We start from the raw sequence: 23,659 nt of genomic DNA, 5'->3' as shown, positions 1-23,659 counted from the left end.
TAGGTTTTACTAGAACTATACTAGTATTAGAATAATCATCTCTTTTTCTAAGTTTTAACTCTGGAATACCTTTATCCTTCATTTGAGAAGTTTCCAATTTCAAATGCGGCGAAACTTGTTTTCTAGATGTTGTTGCATAAGATTTTTCTAATTCTCCTAGTTTACTTTTATCAAACAATTCTACGTACTTTTGAAACTGATCGGTTTGTAAGTTTATACTAGAAGAAATACTATTTGCTAGCTTAAGTTTAGCTATTATGTGCATAATGAGATCTGATCTAATTTTTAATTCATTTAAAGTTCGTGAATTTTCATCTGTTCTTGTACAACATGCCTGATTTGGTTTATTTTTTACAATATTATTAACATTATCCAATGATTCTATACGAATATTATTAACGATTTTTTCGTTTAAATTATGAACACTTTGTTCTAGCTTAGAATTGGAAGGCAAAGATTCTTTCAAAGTGTTACTAATTTTTTTTCCGCCGAAAAGGTCCTTGGAAGTTATTACTCTACCTTTGTTATTTGCATCAAAAATAAAAGATTTTAAATTCTGACAGGCAGTTATAAATTCATCAATATTTCCCGCAACATTAGTTTTGCTAAAATATTTGTCAATGATAGCTTCGAAGTCTTTAGATGAGTTCCTACTCATTTTGATGTTGTACTACTGCTATTTTATATTATTTATTTAATTATATAATACAATTATTATATGCCTTTAGCTTCAAAATAGAAAATCTTTCCAGGCGGATCTTACTGAAATTATAAACAAAATAAAATGTTAAGAATAAAAAACTTTTAAAAACTATTTACTATATTTTAAAGAATAACCGTGAACTCACCAATTCTCTCGTTATCAAGTAAAAATAAAATATTTTATTTAACAGTAAACTTATAATTCATTATCAATTTCAAATGTCATGAAAACAACTATATACGGCAATACACATGACATAACTTGAAGGGTGTCTTATATCGGCGATTCAGAAACCTAACGCCAGATTGCGTCACACCACACGCGGCGCTGACAATTCTTAGTAATTCGTGTAAATCGATGGGATATATAAGAGCCAAACTTACAGTTTGATCATTGTCACTTTTTTGTGGGAAATGCTTCATTTTATAATGAAATAAAGGAGTTCTCACAAAGAAGCGACAATGGTCAAATTGTTAGTTTGGCCCTTATACTCAAGACCCATCGAAATTGTTTAATTTCTTGTGAAATTACACAATGCACATGGGACTTGTCAACTTAGGGTGACGGGCGCAGTGGTAATGCCCCTCAGATCTTTGCAATTTAAAGCTCTGAGTGGCACCGTAACTGTCATGGACAGGCGTGCAGCTTACCATCAGGCGCACGACTTGTACGTCCCGTCACTTGATGTTATAAAAAACTTGTATGTATTTAAAGTGTGTATTTCATGGACCACTGTTGCTAAGTTAAAACTAGAATATATAAATTAATAACATGAATAAATAAATAACATCGTTGAATAGAGTTAGTCGTTACACTGGTAGTGACTATTTCTAATCAGGAGAATGAATGGAATAGCGAGCATACTATGAATGATGAAAATAAGTAAGTAAATATTAGGTCCTTATATACCCATGAAAATGCCGATTGCTAATACTGGGAAGTTTTGAAGTTAGATATATTGAATTTTACCTAGAGTTTCTAATTAAAATTATAATTATAGTATGTACGAACCCTATACCCCAAAGGTGGGGTCGGGCTCCGCCTACAGCGCGTAGTCGGGTTCAATTTACGGGGTGTGCTTATGCTCTTCAGTGGCACAGCGATTATTTATTATTATGGGCGCTTGATGAGGAGGTTTCAGATTCAATCCCCGATTTGAGCCAATTTATAAACCAAACATTTTTAAGTTGATTCTAGTCTGGGTGATCAGAGTGTTGCCCTCAGAGTTATCGTTACTCTGGTACTCATAGCACAGGAAATTCTTTAGTTTGAGCCCAGAAATTTGGTGTGATTATTCGGCATTTTTTTACTTCTCTTTAGCATAGCTTCGAAAAAAAAATCTAACAGAGAGACGATCAAGCGACAACAACGCTATAAGTATCTAATTTTCACTACATCGGGAAGTATGCCTTACATTTTGAACAATTGTGAGATCTTGTACTCAACTTTATTTCATGCAGTTCTATATGCGAAAACCAAAGTCTGTTATAACTAACACACAACTTTATGCTCACCATTGTAAGGAGACTACTAACAACCTGTGCAAGTGTCCAGACATTGCTATTACTAACAAGGTAAGTATTTAGGTGTTATAATAGACCTCTCTTTTAAGCACCATATCGAAGCACCAAGCGGTCGAATCCGTAAGCTAATGTATGTGTTTAAAAAACTACGCGCTTTTGCTGATTTTAAAATAATCAGGCAACTTATTTTTTTATTTATTATGCCATTTGTCAATCAATTATTACATATTGCATTACATCTTGGGGTGGTATTGCTAAAACTTCATTACTAACCATTGAGAGACTTCCTTCCTTTACCCCACTAACCTTCTGTCATGTAAAGTACTAACTGTAAGGCAATTATTTATTAAGTCCACAGTTATCAAACAGCACATTGCACTCCCATATAGTATTGAAAACACTAACAAAAGATGGAAATATATTGTCTACCCCAAAATTGTATCATCAAAACATGCGTTTATTTCCAGATTTTTTGTATTTCTTGGGCCAATTTTGTACAATAAATTAAACGCCAAACTGGCCATATATCATTTTTGTTACATAAAGGTTAAGAAAATTCTCCAAGAATTCTTTCAAAATATGTCCTACGATGATACAGAGAATTTATTAATTATCCCAAAATAAATGTTGTCTACGTTGAGTGTAATAGGTATATGATTTGCATTTCATGTTTATATTTCAATTTTATTTTTTTTGTTTATAATTTAAACATCATATATTCTTATATTCATCATATATTCGTATATACCTTTACAATTACTATTTTTTATCTGAAATACAGGATTCTCCTAGTTCAGGTATATGTGTTATATTTTACATAATTAGTATTATTCGCATAATTAGTCTTTATTTATTATTTGTACAATACGTTATTCAATAAACAATTTTATTTACTTATTTATTTATTATTTACTTGAAATCGTCACATTGGTTAAACTCCACCGCTCATTCGTAAGTAATTCCCCTGAGAAGAATGAGCAAGAAACTCTAGGGGTTGCTCTTTGTAAATAACATTTGTACACATTCAACATTTACAATACATTTTTTTTCCTTCAAACATCAGAGATCGAGGCTACCTCCATGAGCTAAACGGGTTACTACCACAGATTTTTGTCATCCAAGTATGCAGAAGTTGTAAAATAACCTTTGAATTCACTTACATTATAGTTTTAAACCTCGTCAATGGCAACTTTTGTATATTAACGGGAATCTTGTTATAGAAGCATATATATAGCGCCCTAAATGAATTTGTGACTTTGTGAAGAAACCCTATCAAGAACAGCTAGTTTATTTTTATTCCTCGTATTAATGTTATGTCTGTCACTATTTTTCATAAAGAAATTGCTATTCCTCTTAACATAAATTACATTTTCATAGATATACTGTGATGTGGATGTAAGAATATTAATTTCCTTAAACTTATCTCTCAAAGATACTCTGGGGCAAAGATTGTAAATTACCCTAACCGCACGTTTCTGCAGGACAAAGATTCTATTGATATCGGCGGCATTACCCCAAAGCAAAATGCCGTATGTCATTAGACTGTGAAAGTAGCTGAAGTAAACCAATCTAGCGGTTTTGACGTCTGAAAGTTTCCAAATTTTTTTAATCGCGTACACTGCAGAGCTAAGCCGTTTTGATAACTTACTTATATGTGGTCCACGTATGCAATTGCAATTTAGCATTTAAAGTTATACCTAATACAACTGTATCAACAAGATTCAATCTTTCGTTTCTAACTACAATGTTTGTAACCGTCTCTAACATTGGGTAATGTAAGTTTCACACAACTTGTTTTTTTCTCATTAAGGGTCAGGTTATTAACAGCAAATTAATCAACTACTTTAGATATAGAATTGTTCATCGTCGTAGGAACATAGCTGCCTAAAGTTTATTATTTTAGGCACCAATACATTTTATTACAGTTAAAGTTAAAAAAAACTTTAAACAATAAGGAAGTATCATCAGCAAACAATACTATATCATGTTTTATACCCTCCATGAGGCTAGGTAAGTCATTAATGTAAACTAAAAACAAAAATGGGCCTAGAATTGAACTTTGACGGACACCCATGCTAATTGCAGACCCTGATGATCTCGTACCGTTAACATCCTTCTGTACCCTACCACTCAAATACGATTTAAAACCGTCGATGTCACGTCCCGACACGCCATAACGGCGAAGTTTCCTGACCAGAGTATCAATAATGACAATCAAAAGCCTTGGAAAGGTCACAGAACACACCAAAAGCGTCATGTGAGTCTTCCCATGCATCAAACCGATTGAAACCAAATTGTCTAGGAGACATTAAAGTTCTTACTATAAAATTTTTTTCAAATATTCTACTGAGAGTTGGTAGTAGAGTAGTATTGAAATAGGTCCGAAATTGGTGGGGTTTGAAAGACTTCCAGATTTGAAAAAAAAAATAACTTTACTTTGCTTTTTAAAGACTCATGCGCAATACAATCAACTAAAGAACTAATTACTCTGACTGAAATACCATCAACGTCCGCAGTATTTTTCATGTCAGTAGACTTAAAGGCTTTAACAATGTCGTTTGGAAATACGCGACGGAACCTTAAATTAGTAATACTAACTGCATTATTTTCTTTTAGTAAGGATTCAGCGGCGGAGGGAGATGAATTTAACGACTTAGTTGTCAAAATTGGAATGTTAGTAAGAGAAAATGAAATATTTTAGCACCTTCTGCGTCTGTCTTTACAATTTGTCGTTAAATCTCAGTTTAAAATCTAAGTTACGAGGTTTGACTCTTCCAGTTTCGCTGTTTATAATATAGTCGTTTTTACTACATTCGCGCTGCTTTTAATTTTATTCATTTATAAACATTGCTTTGGCTGCAACTCAAGCACGTAACATTTTCGAATACTTCCTAACAAAATCATTATAACTGTTAATACAGCTATTGGTCCTTTCATCGTAAAGATCATATAACCTTTGTCTACTTTTATGAATTCCCACAGTCGCCCAATCACTAAATTTCAATTAATTATTTAATGGTTTTATGATTTTGGACTTATAAACATTTTCACGTTCAGTTTTCACTATGTTGAAAACTGAATTATACAATTTATTGGAATCGTTATCGTAATAGAGCCTCCGTATACTACATACGTTTGGTGGCTTACGGATGCTTCGGCTTCGCCCTCCGCTAGACCTCCGCATTTATGACTTTGTTTTAAAACATTAACATAGCTTTTTAATGGCAGCCATATTGAAAAATGGCAAGAAATAAATTTTGACTGCAAATAATTATCCAAAAACGCTTATGGTGGTCACATTGAAAAATGGCGAAAAACGAATGTTGATCACAAATTATTATCAAGCACTCCTAGAGACCCACATGCCAATTTTCAAAAGGATTAGGACAATTTTTTTTACCGCTAACGAATGCTTGAATGACGGCCTTATTTGAAAATGACGAAGAAACAGTTTCGAGCACATATTATGCCAATTTTGCATGCCAAACAGAGCAAATCTCTATCGGCAACTATTTTTAATGATAAAAACGCTTATATGGCATCTATATTAAAAAATGTCGAAAAAAAAACTTTTGACCCCCTGGAAAAAAAGAGTGATTCTTTCTACATTCAGATCATATCATATTTGATTCTTCGCTTTGGAACCTATAACCGCGTGTAATGGTAAAATATCTTTTTTTCAGCATATTGGGAAGAATGCGTTCTATTTTTCAAAGTGGGACAGGATTTGTAGCTTTATATATATAAAATAGCTATGATATGTCTTTTTAAAAATTAATCACTAATTTTTTTTTCTGACATTCGATTTGTCTTTGATTTGTCTGTTTCTGTGACCATGGAAAAATCGAAATTGCGTGTTATTTTGGAATTTGAGTTCTGTTGTGGCACCGACGCAGCACAGACGGTAAGCAATATCAACGATATGCATGGACGAGGTAGAGCAAGTAAGCGCACAGTGCGTTTTTGGTTTGATCGCTTCCTTTCTGGAAATTTTGATATCAGTAATGAGCCAGATGGCCGACCGGATACGAAAGTTGATAACGAATAATTAAAAGCCATGGTGGAAGGAGATTCATCTCAAACAACGTCGAAATTAGCAACAACTTTCAATAGCGATAAAATGATATAGATTAATTTGCATCAAATTGGAAAACTAAAAAGCTAAGAAAGTGGGTGCCGTATGAACGCACTGATTAACTACAACAAAATCGCGAGGAATTAATTATAAATAAGCCAAGCTTAACTTGTTGTACACTCATTCAATTGAGTGGATTCTGAATCGGATTGTCACTTGTGTTGAAAAGTGGATCTTGGTTGTCAATCGAAAACGTCAGTCGTCGTACTGGTTGGCCACAGGATATACAGCCAAACCATGTCCCAAACGCAAATTGAGTCAGAAGAAGGCTGCTTCTGAGTGTATGGTCGACCTATCCAATATTGTTCATTACAGCTTCTTGAGACTTAACACAACAACTACTACAGAGGTGTAATGTGAAGAATTGCTGCTGATGATGGACATGCTTGCTGTCAAACAACCGAGTCTTGTCAATTGCTCTAGTCCCCTCTATCTCCACGATAACACTCGTCCACACACACAGTCACACACCATACTCACCAAATCATGCTCCAACTGACTTTTATACAATAATAATAATAAAAATGAGTTTAAAATAAATACGAAAATAATAACAGTAATAACGCACACACACTCTATACTTATCCGATGAGACGGAGACAAATGCCTTTGAATAGTTCATCGATTCCCATTCCTAGGGGTTTCACTGAACTTACATTAAAATGGCAAAAGTTCATTGACAGTAATGGTCAATACTTGGACTAATTATTAAATATATATTTTTCATACTTTTTTTTTAATTCTGTCTATATAAAACATAAATTTCATAGGTAAGGACCTAATATTTAAACACCCTTCAAATACAATGAATATACCAAAAACAATTTGAAATATTCCCAATATTTTTCTATGCTGTAATACAGTTTACAAAACAAAATAAAACTTAATATAAGGAAAAATAATATAAGGAACAATACAAGGTAAGAATCGAACCAAAGCTGCATGAGTTGATGTGAGAATTTTGAAATGAAATCTAAAAGAACTCGTCCAGAAGAAAAACGGAAATGGAATACGGGACGCTACAGGGACTACACTATAATTCTTAAACAAACAAGAAATGTTTTATCATTAATAAAATTCATGAACTAAGTAACAATTTTTTTCTTAAATTAGCAAAAATTAATATTTTCACGTTACCTACATTAACTAATTTAAAAACGAATTTCACTGCTATATGATAGAAAACGTAACACAAACAGAAAATTAGAATAAACGTTTAGAGACCAATTTATTGAAATTTTTTAGGAGTTTAAAAATCAATATATGATGTGAAACACTTTACAGAACAAATTATCAAATGCAAACTCGGTTTTATCTTTTCTTTTTCTTACAAATACATTTATTATTTTTAAGTTTAGTGTTTGTATGCTTCTTTTTGTTCAATGTATAATTTAAACTATCCGAAGATTCAATTCTTAAATGAGGATCTTTCGTTCTTGTAATTTCTAAGGCAATATCTGAGTCAATGCATTTACTACGTTTTGTATCGTTTTTAACTGGCCTCTTTTTAATCGGAGGAAGATCTCGTAAGCATCTGACATCATATCTGCTGGAAGTTTTCGTGTTAGTTGCCTCATCTCGAGTACGTACATAAATCGAACAAGGTGCGTCAAATGAATCGGAAGATTCGCAAGAGTAAAACGTTTTTTCAGATCGACAAGGTGACTCCGAGGCAATGGTTTGTTTTGTCTGTTCTATTCCTAGTAATCCTGCGAGACTCTTTGCTATCATTTCCGCAAAGCTATGTTTGGTTGATACAGTTGGTACGGTCGTCACGTCTAGTTCAGCGATTACAGTTGATACCGCAGGTTTATCTGATTTACATGGGTTGAAAGTTGTGACAAACTTTCCGTCATCATCGTTGATCACAAACTTTCTGACATCGTCGTTGACTTTACTCTCATCTACTTTATTATAAGAGGCATCGTGAAAAAGGACTAATTTCTGATCTTCGTTTGCTCTACCACATGGACATTTCTCACTCCAAGTTTTTCTATCGTAACATTTATTATGAGACAAACCTGGAGTGTCGCAGACTTGACCTTTTCCATTCCAAGCTTCCTTTTGTTTCTCTTTTAGACCACAAAGCTGACAATCTGCAGATATTTCTGTTTCCTCTACTATTTTTGACGGAATAAAACCACTCAATGCTTGTAAACATTTTTTACAAATAATTATTTTGCGTTTGAATTCTTCCGATTCGGCTTTAATTTGTTTCAGGTCAATCGGAGAATCGACTTTACTTTCCTCTTGATTGTTCACAAAAACATTGTCGTCTTTTTGTATTGAACTACATTGCTTGGATGGAAGTTTAGATATTTCGGATATTTGACTTGTTGTTGATACTTCCTTGTAAACACTATGTAGCTCAAACTTATCCGGACGCCCTTTTTCTTTAATTCTTGTACTTTTAATTTTTAAATGGCTTTGTTTGGAAAATTCAGATTCAGGTAAAACAACAGATTTTTTGTCCTTTTCACTTTGTACCGCTTTTCTTTTTTCGATAAGTTTTTCTTTGTCCGCTGTAAACATATCATTTAACGTTGTCATTTCTACTTCGCTGTCGCCTGATGTCACCGCATGTTCTTCGGTAATTATCTTCGACTTAGAAGTAACATCACCATCTGTTGTAGTTTTATCAGGATGTAAAGGTGATCTAAATGCTCTCAATTCTTTCTGTGAAGTTAGTTCAGGTGGTTTTTTTGTAGAAATCTGCTGATCAACTATTTCAATTTCTTTAATAACGAACTTTGGTTTTCTTTCTTCTTCTTTAGATTGAGTTTGTTTTTCATTATACGTAGTATTTGTATCTTTCGATTTTTTTGCTCCGTTTTCGGGTTGTTTTAGTTCCTCATTGAATTTGTTTATAGCAGAATGTACCAGATCTCTTGGATAATCATCTGAGTCCCATATTTGTATTCCTCGTTTGTTAAACTTTTCTACAGAAGTCTTAATAACTGAATCTTCCGATTGGCAAGAATCCAATATTTTAATGTCTTGTAATTTTATATTGCCTCTTTTGTTCCCTTTTTTAATTTCCATGCCTCTAGTGGGTTCATTTTTTTCTCCAACCTTTACATTGCCTGGTTTATTTATTATACCTTTGTCGTTTTTTTCTATTCCAAGTGAAAACTTTAAACTTTCTCCACTAAATAAGTGATTTACTCCTTCTTTGATGTAGTCCACTGTGTTCAATAGCGTCGAGTTTTTAACTGACAAGCTGTCATCTTTTGATTCAGGTTTCATTTCACCAATACTATCTTCTCTGTTATGTTTGTCTTCGTTTACACGAACTTTAGTCTTCGATTTTATTCTATTTAGTATTTCTTGTAATATTTGTTCTTCTCTTTCTAACTCTTTTAATGCGTTTGATTCGATTTCTTCAATATTGTTGAGTTTCAATTTAAGCGAAGTTTTACTGTCGTGTATGTCGACCTGCGTTGCTTTTAAGTAAATTCCATATTTATCGTAAATTTTTTTACTAAATTTATTAAAGTCTTTTTGACTAGCTTTTTTACCCGTGTTTGATATTAGTTTGTTGAATTCTTCTCTAATCTTTCTTCTCAGTTCCAAGCTTGGTGGTGTTTCGTTCATATTTAATAGTACAAATTTAATATCTGTGTTGGTTGCTTCATTCTTAAACGTTATTCCATCGGTTAACGTGGATCTTGTTACAATATTCTTTTTCATATCGACATTCTTACTGTGTATTGTAACAATAGAAGATGCTTTGGAAACTTGGTCTATGGTTTCAACCCGGGTTTCCTTTTCGATTTCTTTACGACGCTCTTTGGCAGCGCGATTAAGCTTGATATCGTTAGAGACATTTTCATAGTTTGCAATCTCTGCTTTTAAGCTTATTATTTTATCAGAAATTGATGTTTTTAACTGAGGATTAACCATCGGTGAAGTAGCCTTAGTTCTTTCTGTATTAGATTTTCTTGAAAATATTGGCGCATCTTTATTCGAAACTTGGTCCGAAATCTTCGAATGGAGTACTTTCTCACTTTCTATAAAATGTTCCTTGACTGGACGATTTCGCTTGATATCAGGATGGACATACGAGACACTCGAACAAACTTTATTGCTTGCATTCTCTGCATTTGAGCTCACAACTTTACCAGAAATGGACGTTTTTAATTTTAGATCAGCCATCGGTTCATTGGTGTTGATTTTTTCTGACTTACTTTTCCTTGTACTGGACGCTCTATTCATCCATTTTTTCTTATTAGTAAGGAAATTAAGATCATCTCCAGTAAATTCGTTAGGCACATCTTTGAACAGCGAATTAAAATATTTGTCTTCGAATTTTGTTATATCTTCATCTGACGTATAAAAAGCACTTACATCAATATTGCTTTTATTTAAAGTTGAACTGTGTTCAGTGATCTTTTTCTCTTTTGTTACTGACCCATCTGGATTGCGATAAGTTCGTATTTTGACAGATTTGTTATATATCTCTGTAACCGGTTTTAACGAGTCGGGTCTCTTAGTGGAGCTTAAGGAATCGCTAGATGTAGTTTCTGTATCTATCCGATAAATATAAGGTGTTCTCAAAACAAAAGAAATCTCCGGCCTTACCGCGTCATTTATTGTTGTATATTGTGAAAAAGATTCATTAAATTTACTAACCGGATTTTTAACCCCAACTATATTTTTAGCCATTGTGTATGGTATTTCTAGTTTTATTTTGTCGTATGGCAGATGTTGAAACATTTCATACGGTTCTGATGTTTGTTTCAGGAACGCTGATGTTTGTAATTGTCTTGAAATTCCATTGTCAATTTCTGATGTATGTAGTGCTGATTCTAACGGCATATCTACAAAAGAAATTGCAAGCTCTTCTAAATTTAGTTCTTCTGATTCAACCAATACTGATTTAGTTTCCGTGGACGTAACTCCTATTGAAATATTTTCGTTGAAAATATCTTCAACATATATGACTAATTCTTCTTCCTGAGATCCCGCTGGTGAATGCATCTTACTACTTTGACCAGATGGTAAATACAGGTGTGAACGTGTCTCTTTATTTTTGAGGAGTTTTTGAAAATAGCACGTACTGACAAAGGGCTTATCGCTTTCACAGGTATAGAAGCGAGATTTCTCCGCACAGCTGGAAACAGGTATTTTTTGAAATATTTGTATATATCTCGACACTATTCAAATTGATTTGACCATTTGGTGCTACCAATTGTTTCATACTTGCCAAGCGTAAGCCATGTGATCTTAAATTGAGCTTTAAGACTTCTTCAGTATTCGTATCCAAGTATCCTAGAACTTGAGTACCATCACTTCTACATGTAACAACTTCTTTTCCTTGTTTTTGCTATTTGTCCTTTGTCAAAGCTCTGGCACAAACGGTGCATAGCGGTTATGGTATTTTCGTTCAGTTCCTGTAACACTTTAAGACAACAATGACACATTATAATTGCAGCAGCTAGTGTTTCTCTCAGCTGCATAAAACATTTAAGTCTGAAATTGTCTTCTCTTTCTTTCTTCTATATTGACTTTTGGTATAACGAGACTAATACTTTGCTTTTCCAAAAACCAATTTGTTTTGATGGATATTTGAGTCCTTGACAAGTATTTTTCCAAGCTACTGAATACTCGTCCTGACTAATAAAGATAATTAATAATTTGTTTTGTTTACAATGTCATGTGGACATATAATTTTTCCAAGTAATATGTACAAAAACTAAAATAATACACAATAAACTTATATTTTAAATGTGTATTCACGTCATTACTTATTTACAGAATAATCAAAAGAATTTAGAATTTTAGTAAAAGAGTCTCCTTTTGGTTTAGTCAATGTTTCAAAAATTTCATACATTACTTGAATTTGTATTTTTGTAAGCAATAATTTCATCTTTAGATAAACTTGAGTACGAAATGCAACGCTTTTTCAAACACTCAGTTGACGACGTAAGTCCAAAGATGAACATTGATTTTGCTTTCCTTAAGTTGTTAAATGTTTCACTGCGATCTTTCAAGAAGTACCCGACTGTTTTGGATTTATTAGGCCATTTGTGTTCAGGAGTGCTCTCAATTGAATTTGTAGAAGTGTAAGGCAGGTCTTTGAGACTGTGAACTTCGATACTTTTGATTGTTACATCGTCATCTTCCACGTCTTCAGGCATAAGATTTACAGAAGGATCGTACCTTGATTCTGTTAGCACTACAATATCAGATTGTTCTTTCATCTCACCAGTATCATCTCTGTACCTTTTCTTCGTAATTATTTTCTTTACTCGAGTCTCGTGCAATCCCAGTCCGTCATACGCATTGTATTCAGGGATATTTTGAACTTTTTGCGTAGAGGGAGATGTCACAACAGGGACAATATATTTTGATGGTATTGCGACTTTGATTATATCATATTGACAAGCTTGTTCGCAACGAGTTTTCGATTTTGTTTCATACAGAGAGTTTATTTTCATATTTCTTTCTGATGAATCTATCCTCAAACCTTTTTTCGGAGGCGCAGATGAAACAGCAGGCACAACACGTTTCGATAATATTGCGTCTTTGTTTAAATCACGGTGACTAACTTTTTGGTAAACAGTATCTTTCTCCAATGAATCCGATAATGGTTCTTTTTGTGTCAGTGTAGTAATTGCTTGTAACATGTTATTTAAACATTTTTCAAAAGTATTTACCATTTGTTGTTGATATAACGGTAAAGAAGCCTCACTAGTAGTAGCTTCTACCGAACATTCGGCTGATTTATTTTTAATATTTTGACAACATTTCATAATATTTTCTACGGTTTTACAATTAAAACCGATCAAATTTGCTGCTTTACAATGTTCTGTGACTTTTTCTTCAGATTGTATCCTTTCTTCAAGTTTAACTCGAAAATCATGACAAGCATTTACAAAATTTTCTAAACTCCTTGAAACTGCACCCTTTTGCATGGCGTTTTGTGTCATTACCTCAACATCAGATAGTTGCCTTTTTAAATATTCTGTTAATCGTTGTTGATCACTATTTAAACTACCTCTTTTTTCTTCATCATGCATTTTTTTCACATGACTGCCTAATTCGGTCTGAATATTCTTACAAGAATCAAGAAATTCATTTGCTTTAACCGTGAAAACTCCTTCCCCTTCAAAGGATTCTATTGTGTTACTTAAGTAAGTTATGTGTTCATTTAGATTTTTCAACTGGTTTTCTAAAGTATTTGATTGGTCAATTGTTTTCTTTACTCGAATTTCGTTCAATCCTAGTGCATGACACGATTTATTTGAACACTTATCACTTTGAACATCTCTTTGGCAAGCAACATCCTTGATACATTCATCTAAGTCGAGCACGGGTCCCTTTTTATATTGAGAACTTGTTCCTTCAATTGTTTTCAATGAATCTGACAACAGTTCTTTTTGCTTCATTTTAGTAATTATGTCTAACATGTTATTTAAACCTTTTTCAAAACTATTTATTATTCGTTGTTGATTGCTTGCCTTATTAGAGCTAGAACTTGTCAAACTAGGTTCCAATTTATTTTGAAATTCGTGACAGTATTCCGTAATACTGTTTTCGCTTTTACCGGTCAACTTTACTGTTTCACTGTGTTCTGTACTTATTTCAGGTAGTTTTATAATAGACAACTTTTTTGAACCACTTTTTCCTTTAAGTTCAGCTCGGAAATCATTACAAGCATTTATACAATTTTCTAAACTCCATGAAGTTGCACCCTTGTGTATCATATTTGGTGTCATTGTCTCAACATCAGATAGTTGCTTTTTTAATTGAACGGTACTGACATTAACTTTTTTTTCTTCAGCATTATGTATATTCTTCATACAACTGTCTACTTTGGTTTCAATATTCTTACAACATTGAAGAAAATTATTTGTTTCAACCGTGAAAACTCCTTGCCTTTTAAAGGATTTTATTATGTTACCTATATTATTTATGAGCCCATTTAAATTTTTCAACCTGTCTTCTATAATATTTGATTGATCATCATCGTTGAGGTCTTGCCCTGTATGTGTTTTAATAACTTCACATGTTTTAACAAAGTTTTTGACGCTGCTTGATAGATTTATTTTGCCTTTCATCTTTTCAGTGACATCGAGCACATTTTCAATTGCTTCACGCAACTTTAATATTTGCTGATCCTGTACTGATCGTTGACCGAAAAGGTCCACTAATGTCGCTCCTAACTCCCTACAATGTTCAGCAAATGTATTCCAATCTAAGCCACCTTCTAGTTGTTCTTTGATTGTATTCCCGGATCTTGGTTTGTAAGCATCTTTGCAAGGCTTGTGTGCCATTTTTTTTGTGAAAAATCAAAAATATATCTCGTATGTCAAACGTCTCAAAATCAATATTTTCTTCGATATCTTTTGATAGAATCCTGCATAGATTAGTAATCTTTTTTCTCCTTACCTGGTATTTGTAGTGTGTGTTATATGAACGACAAAAATGTTTAAATTAATTCGAAGATTCTTTGAATATAGCTTTGGTTCTTTATATATACAAAACCGTTCTATTCTTGCAACATCTTCTAATTCAGTATACATACTATAATATTATGAGATTTGAGATTTATGCTTACTCGTATTTACTACTTTTTCCGCTATTGCTTACATCAATACACGATTTACATTTTAAATCCGGTATCACCATTACGTCTTTGTATAAACTGAAATGCGACGAACTTTTGAAATTAAAATGAGTATCCTCGCTCAACGAGCTCAACAACATTGTGTCTGATTCATTCAACGAGCTATCGTATCCTGTTGTAGATTTAATAATTACTCTTCTCGTACTTTTGTGTTGATCCAGTATATATTCAATTTTTCTACTCAGGATTTTGAATTCATCAACTGCATCCTTGTTAATATCAAAGTCACTGCTGCATATTATATTTGGTATAGAAACACAATATCTTGCTACAGGAGAACACATAGCGGAACTAGAAGACAGAATTTCTGAACGCGCACACAATTTACGAAAAGGTGTCATTTCTTTTGGTACCACATATTCTACTTGTTTACTATCGTGGTACAGTTCTGACCTCTGTGACGTATTAGAGTTTTGGTAAGCAAGCCTTCCTTTACGACCCATTTGGTCAGAATTATTGGAATGCGGCAAAGGTATCTTGGTTTCTCGTCTAATTTTGATCACCTTCTTATCTTCAGTAATTGAACCATCTGGATGTACTTTTCTAATAACTCTTGTTATAACTTCAATTTCTGTTTCATATATTCCTTCCATGTCATCATCATCATCATTTTCTTCTTCTTCTTCTGCACCTTGCTGTAATGGTGACGCATGTAGTGAGCATGGAGGGGATATTAGAGACGACTTCGTTTCCTGTTCCAGTTCCTGTTTATCTTCTGGGCAACCATACTGATTTAAATATGTAAGTTGACACATAGGACATAAACTATCGTACTCAATATCAGCAGGAATAAAATCTGGGCATTTCATAAAATCGTCGGTTCTCCGTTTGTTTTCAGTTTTTAGCGATTTAACTCGCAAATCTTCCTCATATTTATCTCTTTCTTGTAACTGACTTTGTAATTCTGTCGCTTGTTTCACAAAGCTGTTTGTGTCTCTTAGCAAATGTCGTTCGTTTAAGTCATTTGTAGCTGCGATAATATCTGCAACTTTTTTCTTGAATTCATGTAGTTGTGCTATCATATTATCATCTATTGCTTCTGGAGCTTCAGGTATATATGAAACATCTCTGGATGGTGCTCCGCAAATAATGCAATTTAGGCAAGGTGGTGTATGATCGGTTAGCTCAATTTTACTTTCCTCCTCACAAACCTTAGGTTCCTCTACTTCCTCTACTTCCTCTACTTCCTCCACTTCCTCTACTTCCTCCACTTCCCCTACCTTAACTCTACGTTTCTTATTCAATTGAACAATCTTCTTCATCCTGAAGAACTCTTCTCTCGCCTTTTCTTCGATTTCGCTTATGATATATGCGATCGATGCCAACAACCTGGGTATAACTATTTTTCCTAATACGTTCATTTTCCTGCCGACAATCATTAAAAGTCACATTTTCATGTTTTTTAAGCTGCCGACGTTTTTGCGCTTATAAGGACTGCACGGATTTGAACAGTACATTATGGAAAACATAATATTTATACTTAAGCAGTGTAACAAACCTTTCACTCTGTGCGCGCGCGTGTGTATGTGTGTTGTGTGTGTGTGTGTGTGTGTGTGTGTGTGTGTGTGTGTGTGTGTGTGCGCGTACTGGATGTGCGTGTGCGTGCGTATTGAGTATGATAAATTTTTAATGTTAAAAAAATCTTGCACCATCTAATTATTTTACGTTCTTTTTTACATTGGTCTCCGTCTTTTTTCTTGCACCACTTTAAGAGTAGGACTTCTTCGCTGACAATGAACTCTAAGAGCATTTATAAACAAAAGTAAGTAATAAAAGTCATATTATAAATATTCGGGGGTAGTCGCCAAGTACACAACTAAATTTTTAGCTCTGCATATTATTTAATTTTAAAAATAGTACAATTGAATTTATATTAATAATTTATATGTTACAAAATAAGGCATAAATACTACTCGCCTGCAGTGTTTACTTTCCTTCATCACTCTCCTACATTACAAGACACCACTAAGCAATGGATCACTCACAGATACAATTCAACATGGATAAGATGGCTAAAATGTTTGAAGAGAAGATGGCAGAATTCCTAGCTGAGCTGAATCAGGCGTCAACTACACGTAAGAATCCTAATAGCATTGCAGCACTTAACACGGAGTTCCTGAACTTTAAAACATTTGTGTGCAACGGGCTCACTGTGCTGCGTGCTGAGATGGAAGCTCTTCATAACAGAGTTGACAGGATGGAGATGCGATTCTGGCGGAAAATGCTGCTAGTACATGGCATTCCCGAGCAGCTACATGAAGACACCTGTGCTGTCGTAGTTTCCACCTTATCATCTAGGTGTAAAATTCATAGCCTTACTGGAAATAGTATTGCCGCCAGTTACCGGATGGGTAAGCAGGTTCCCAGAAACACCAACCCGCGACCCATTGTCGTCAAATTTACTGATGCAACGGTGCGGGCAGCGTTGTGGAAAAGCAAAGTTGCACTAAAGGGATCAAAGGTCACTCTCTCTCCTTGCGAAGTCCCGTCATGTCGTTTTTGTAGCCGCCAGGCTAAAATTTGGGGTTACTAATTGCTGGACCTTGGACGGAACCATACATATCAAAACACCGGATGGCAGAAGCCACAGGCTGGAGACTATGTCCGAGTTTCTTGCGATTTCTCCAAGTACCACAGCGAACAAAATGTAGGACCCTCTTTTTTAGTACTTTAATTCTTGGCGTACCTACTTAATTTTGATCTTTTTTGTAATGCAAAATTTTAATTTGCAACATTCGTTTGTTACGATTTTGTCTCTTGACGTCAACTGTCACTAACATCTTTTTCTGACAGTTGCATAGCGATTATTCGTTCGGAAACGTGTTTAAATCTGTGATTCGTTTTGTTTTCGCTATGACATGCCAATGTTGCGCCGACATGTTTTATTTTATTTGTATACTTTATTATTAATTTCGTAAACGGAGAAAACTATTAATTTCCGATGCTTTTGTGTCTTGTTTTCTAATTATTTTTTGTCATTGTAAGCTATTCTCTTTCACACTGCTGGCGGATATAATGAATATTTTTGATTTTCTTATTATCATCATTATTTTAGTTTTTTAATTTTTATCTTAATTATCTTTTATTTTTTAGTGCTTCTTATTATATATTATATTCTCTATAATTACATACATATTATAATATTATATTAAATGTTGCAAACTAATGCCTACAACAGTAATGACTCTTTGAGTGATGGGTTGGATTTTCACTCAGCGTCTTCGCTTTCTGATTCTAGTTTTCATAGTGTGTTTCGACCATTAGATGAACTTCTGGAAGCTAGCTTTTCAGCCGTCGCGAAAAACTTTAACTCAGTCCATATAAATGCACAAAGTATTCCTGCCCATTATGCTGATTTGGTGAGCACTTTCTCAAATAATAGGAATATTCACGCAATATTAGTTTCGGAATCTTTTTTAAAACCATGTCTCCCTTCGTCTTCCTACGAGCTTCCTGGTTTCCATCTCATCCGCAATGATAGCACTGGTAAGGGTGGTGGTGGGGTTGCTATATACCTTAAAAGTATTCTTCCTTTCAATATTTTAGATAAATCCCCTTCTCCTTATTCTGAATCATCTGAGCATCTTTTTGTGGAAGTTTTTTTGGGCCATCTGAAGCTCCTTTTGGGAGTTTTTTACAGACCAAATCTACATATTGATTATTTTAGTAAGTTTGAAACTTTATTGGAAGATTTGGTACCCACGGTTGATCATACAATCATTATGGGTGATTTTAACACCTGTTTGATTAAACATGACTCCCGTTCTACTCAGCTTCGCTCAATCGTGGATTCTACTAATCTTAGCATTCTCCCATCTTCTTCAACGCACCACTTTCCTGCATGCCAGCCATCTTTGTTGGACCTTATTATTGTGTCCTCAACTGACCATGTTAGCGTACACGGTCAATTCCCTGCCGAGGCCTTTTCTTATCATGACCTCATTTACCTGTCATACAGAATCCGTTGCCCTAAGCTTGAGCCTCGGGTGATCATGCAGCCCAATTTTCAGAACTTTGATGAAGGTAGCTTTATGCGTGACCTTGGCGGTATTGACTGGGACGCTGTTCTTAGAGCCCAAACCATCGACCTGAAGATGGAAATTTTCAACTCGATGCTTATCCAGCTTTATGACAGTCATGCTCCACTCCGTCCTGTGCGGCTGAAGCATCTTCCGGCTCCTTGGCTCACAGCAGACATTAAAGCTCTAATGACTAGGCGCAATCTTGCTAAGGTTCGTTATAGAAATGATCCCACTGACGTGACCCACCGTAAATTTAAGGACCTTCGGAACCGTTGCAGCAGGGTATGCAGGGATGCGCAGCGCCGTCACATACATGCCTCAGTTTCTAATGGTGATCCTGCTAAGGTATGGTCATTTCTTAATACCCTTGGTATTGGCAAGTCTAAATCTCCTACTCCTTTTAACCTTGATCCTAACTCCTTGAACTCTTATTTCACAACGCCTTCCTTTCTTTCTACTAGTATTAAGCAATCTACGCTACAGTCGCTCTCTACCGCTTACGACTCACAACATCGGGCTTTCTCTTTTAGGCCCGTGACCGAGGGCGAAGTTGAGACAAATATCTTGGCCGTTAAATCCAATGCTGAAGGGCTGGATGAAATAAACCGTAAGATGATCTTACAAGGTTCTTCCATTCTTGTTCCTATAATTTGCCATATTTTCAACTTTTCTCTCGACACTGGCACCTTCCCGAGCTGCTGGCGTCAAGCTGCTGTAGTACCTATACCTAAAACCTCCAATCCATCTTTACCTTCTCATTTTCGTCCTATTTCTATTCTTCCGTTCCTTTCCAAAGTTCTTGAGCGTCTTGTCCATTGCCAGATCACAATATTCGTGAACTCGTGCAATATCCTTAGTCCTTTCCAATCTGGCTTCCGTTCAGGGCATAGCACTGTTACTGCCTTAACCAAGGTATCTGATGACATTCGCGAGGGTATGTCGAATCAACATCTGACAGTATTAGTTCTCTTAGATTTTAGCAACGCGTTCAATACTTTGATATATGATAAATAATGAATAATAATATAATAATAATAAAAATAATGACTTTGATATTCTATTAGCAACGCTGAAATCGGTCCTTGTGTCAGATTTGGTAGTGGAGTGGTTTCGCCACTATCTCGTTGGGCGTCGGCAATGTGTTCGTGTTGACAATAAGCATTCTAGCTTCTGTGACGTTACTGCAGGCGTGCCTCAGGGCGGGGTTCTCTTTCCTCTTCTTTTTTCCATCTTTATAAACTCCCTTACTCCCTTACTTTTTTGCCAGTATCACTTGTACGCCGATGACCTTCAGATTTATTCTCAGTCTCCTGTGTGGACGTGGACAATTTAATCGCCGAACTTAATGACGATCTCGCGACTATACACGATTGGAGTCGAACCAATGGCCTTACGGTCAATCCTAACAAGTCGCAGGCCATCGTCGTTGGAGGCTCGAAGCAAATCGCCAAATTAAATAATGCCACTATTCCCCCGCTTTTCTTCAACTCCTTCTCTCTGCCTTACAGTAATGTTGTTAAAAATCTTGGCCTTCTTTTTGACTCCACTCTGTCTTGGTTGCCACATATCGCTGAGGTGAGTAGGAGGGTGTTTGCTGCCTCTGAGTCATTGCGGCGTTGGAAAAATCTGTTTCCTGTGAGGACTAAGGTTGAACTTGCGCAATCGTTGCTCTTACCGATTCTTGATTACGCTGATGTCTGTTTCATTGACCTTAACGAGGATCTCTTAAGCAAACTCCAGCGTCTACAGAATCTTTGCATCAGATTCATATACGGATGGCGCAAGTTCGATCATGTGGCCGAATTTAGGAGAAGGCTTCAGTGGCTCCCTATCAAGTTGCGCCGTGAGGAGCACGTTCTCAGCTTACTTTACAATGTTCTATACGACTCTCGTACTCCGCCATACCTTAAGGTTCGTCTTCACTTCCTCGGGGATGATCACAACCGTGAACTAAGGTCTAAAATGGATAACCTACTGAAGCCTCCTTTCACTCGCTCTGAGTATTACAAAAATTCTTTTACTATTAAGGCTGCAAAATTGTGGAACGATCTTCCATTTGAAATCCGATATTCTAAGTCGCTACTTATTTTCAAAACCGGATTGCGTAAATATCTTTTATCACGGTCCTAGTCTGCAACGTATGTATTAGTAAGTATAAGTTTTTTTTTTATTCAGTCAGTTTAAGTTATTAGTAAGTATAAGTTTATTTAGGTATATTTATATATACATATATCTACGTAGGTATAATATATCATTATTTTTTAAATATTTTATAAATTACTATGTGTCTTTATTTAATTTTATTATTTTGTATTTTTTATTTTTTTATTTATACAATTTTTTTTTTATATTTTTATTTTTATATTTGTAAAATTGGCACACTACGTCTCCCGCTCCGATTAGCTTTCCTCTAACTCTAAGGTTGTCTGGAAGAGATCGCTCTTAGCGATAAGACCGCCTTTGCCCACATTAGTTTTAAGTTGTTTATGTACTATTCTTGTTCTTGTGTGTGAGCAATAAAGTGTTTATCTATCTATCTATCTATCTATAAAATAGGATAACAAACACAGTGGTAGGTGAAATTGTCTAATTTATTTGTTCAATTACATATTTTATGACATTTTTAATTGAAATTAATAAAATTAAATATTAACGTTAAAGTCAGAGCATTTTGAAATAGAAGAAAATTTCTGGCTTAAAAAGATTAAAAACGAATAGTACCATGGAAAAAGTGATTTAATATGCAAAAAAACAGGACCCGTCCAGTCCTTAGAAACACGGAAGGGTGAGTTCATCGGCAGCTTGGTTTAACCACAAAACGTTGTCTAAATTTTAACACACCTTTATTTACGAATAACAGCTATTATAATGCAGAAGAATGGCACCACAGGCATGCCTCGACATGCTTTTTCAAGCGTATGAAAAAACACACAAGCCTCCATAACAGCAGGTAAACTTTGACATATCCACACGAGTAAGAACAGCCACACCCTGGGCCACTACAAGTTGCCGCCAAAAGTTGCTGTCGAGATTTTTCATATATTTTAGGAAGTTCCACCTATCAACCCAGAATCACTTAGAACGGTTAAAACAGTTAAACAATTCAAACGCGATACAAAAGCGATGCAACCACGATGCACGTTTTACATTAATAAACTAATTTATTCATTTAAGGTACCTATTTATTAATTTCACTTTTAAATTCACAATTAACAAAACAAAACAATTTGCATAAACCTACACAGATTTTTCGTACATAATGCTTCAACTTAAACGACTGTATCGATACAGTCGCGCATTTACATCGACACAGTCGTGCGTCTGCATCAATGCAATCGCGCGTTTGTATTGATGCACTCCCGGTCTGGATCGGTTGTCAACAGAAGATCCAGGCAATTGGCTGCGTGGTCGTCAACGGCCGGTACCCAGGTAGCGCAACTCACCAGCTGGGTCGGTTTTTTGGTATGGGAACAACAAGAAATGGGAACATTCCTGGTGATGGGCATTAAAGTCCCCCAAAAAGACAAGTTGCGCTTTAGGACATCGTTGTTGGACTGTTTCCGCCGAGCTGCAGAGATAGTTGAACAGTTTAGTCGTCTCCGGGTCTCCAGAATGCGACCGGTACACACTGTCGTAGACAATTTGTTCCAGTCCAGTGTCCATCAGAACCCACATTACAGAGAGATTGGGGTCTTCGAGGTCACGGAGACGTTTAGGACGGATGTCATCACGGGTGTAAACGCAGGCACCAGCGCGGTGCTTAAATTTGTGCTCCAGGATGTAAACCTGGGTAATACAGATACGCCATGTCGGAAGGACATGTAATTTGGATCTCCGTGAGGAAGAGCATGTGAGGCCTTTCAGTCTCAAGATGGTGGTGGATAGATGAGAGATTGGAGTACAGACCTCGGATGTTTGAGAGGTGCACTTTATGTGAAAGGACGTGCCTGTGGACGTGTGAGTTTAGCCTTCCTCAATTTCCTTGACCTTTTCATATTAGGGGTGAGTGAATGGGGAGAGCGAAGGCAGTTGTACGAGACACTACACTGAAAGTCACGCGGCGCATACACTATATGGTACGCAAACTGGAGCGCGCGGGGACGCCCGAACACCCGGAAGTGGCCATCGGGTCCTTTCATCCGGTCGCTAACCGGCACGATGGAGCACGATTTTTCGCGAGTTGGCGTGGCAGCCTTTCACCGAATGCTAATCAGCTAATTGGGCCCCCTACTACCTGCGGTCGACCAGCGGAACACCGTGCTTCGGATCCCGCTACCCTCCGCGTCTAGGTTCCCAGCGCAATAACAAAGGAGCTCCGAGATCAACAAAATCAGTGTAGTGCAACTGTACAAACCCTCCACTCTAGAGCGGCTACTCTGGACGTCAAGCCGGAACACAGGCATAGATGTTTGGCGGCTAGGCTTCGCCCAGAGGGTGGTCACCAGACACGACCAAGGTCTACCACTGGAATTTGTAGCTTATTTGGCACAACTGGGATCAAGTGTAGAGTCTCATGGGTACAGCCTATGGACGCGAGCTACTCAAGTATCGGTCTCGTCCCCACTAGGGACATCTGATCACTGTCTGGTGAAATCTGTGTCTTTCTACTCCCAATCCAATCTCAGTACGAGAGGTACTAGGAGG

General features: G+C 35.8%; 2 protein-coding genes across 3 annotated transcripts in view; both read right to left on the bottom strand.

Annotated features, from left to right (window-relative positions):
* Positions 1-12,564, bottom strand: part of LOC113227531 — a 19,057-nt gene extending 6,493 nt beyond the window's left edge. Inside the window, exons 1-3 of the mRNA XM_026460471.1 lie at positions 12,362-12,564; positions 11,422-11,474; positions 7,952-10,686 (exon numbers count right to left, since the gene is read on the bottom strand). Of these exons, the coding sequence (XP_026316256.1) occupies positions 7,952-10,686; positions 11,422-11,474; positions 12,362-12,564 (2,991 nt within the window). The remainder of the gene's footprint in view (positions 1-7,951; positions 10,687-11,421; positions 11,475-12,361) is intronic.
* A 2,197-nt stretch (positions 12,565-14,761) lies between these two features.
* The window catches only part of LOC113227609, a 53,635-nt gene continuing 44,737 nt past the window's right edge, over positions 14,762-23,659 (bottom strand). The window contains exon 5 of one of the 2 annotated variants that reach the window (XM_026460572.1): positions 14,762-16,358. In XM_026460572.1, coding sequence (XP_026316357.1) covers positions 14,921-16,358 — 1,438 coding nt within the window. In that variant the 3' untranslated portion in view covers positions 14,762-14,920. The remainder of the gene's footprint in view (positions 16,359-23,659) is intronic. The other variant, XM_026460571.1, reaches the window with a different exon arrangement.

Source organism: Hyposmocoma kahamanoa, unplaced genomic scaffold, assembly GCF_003589595.1.
Source record: "Hyposmocoma kahamanoa isolate Upper Pololo Valley unplaced genomic scaffold, ASM358959v1 211, whole genome shotgun sequence".
NCBI lineage: Eukaryota > Metazoa > Arthropoda > Insecta > Lepidoptera > Cosmopterigidae > Hyposmocoma > Hyposmocoma kahamanoa.
The sequence above is the reverse complement of the archived record's forward strand: the minus strand, read 5'-3'. Positions and strand labels throughout refer to the sequence as shown.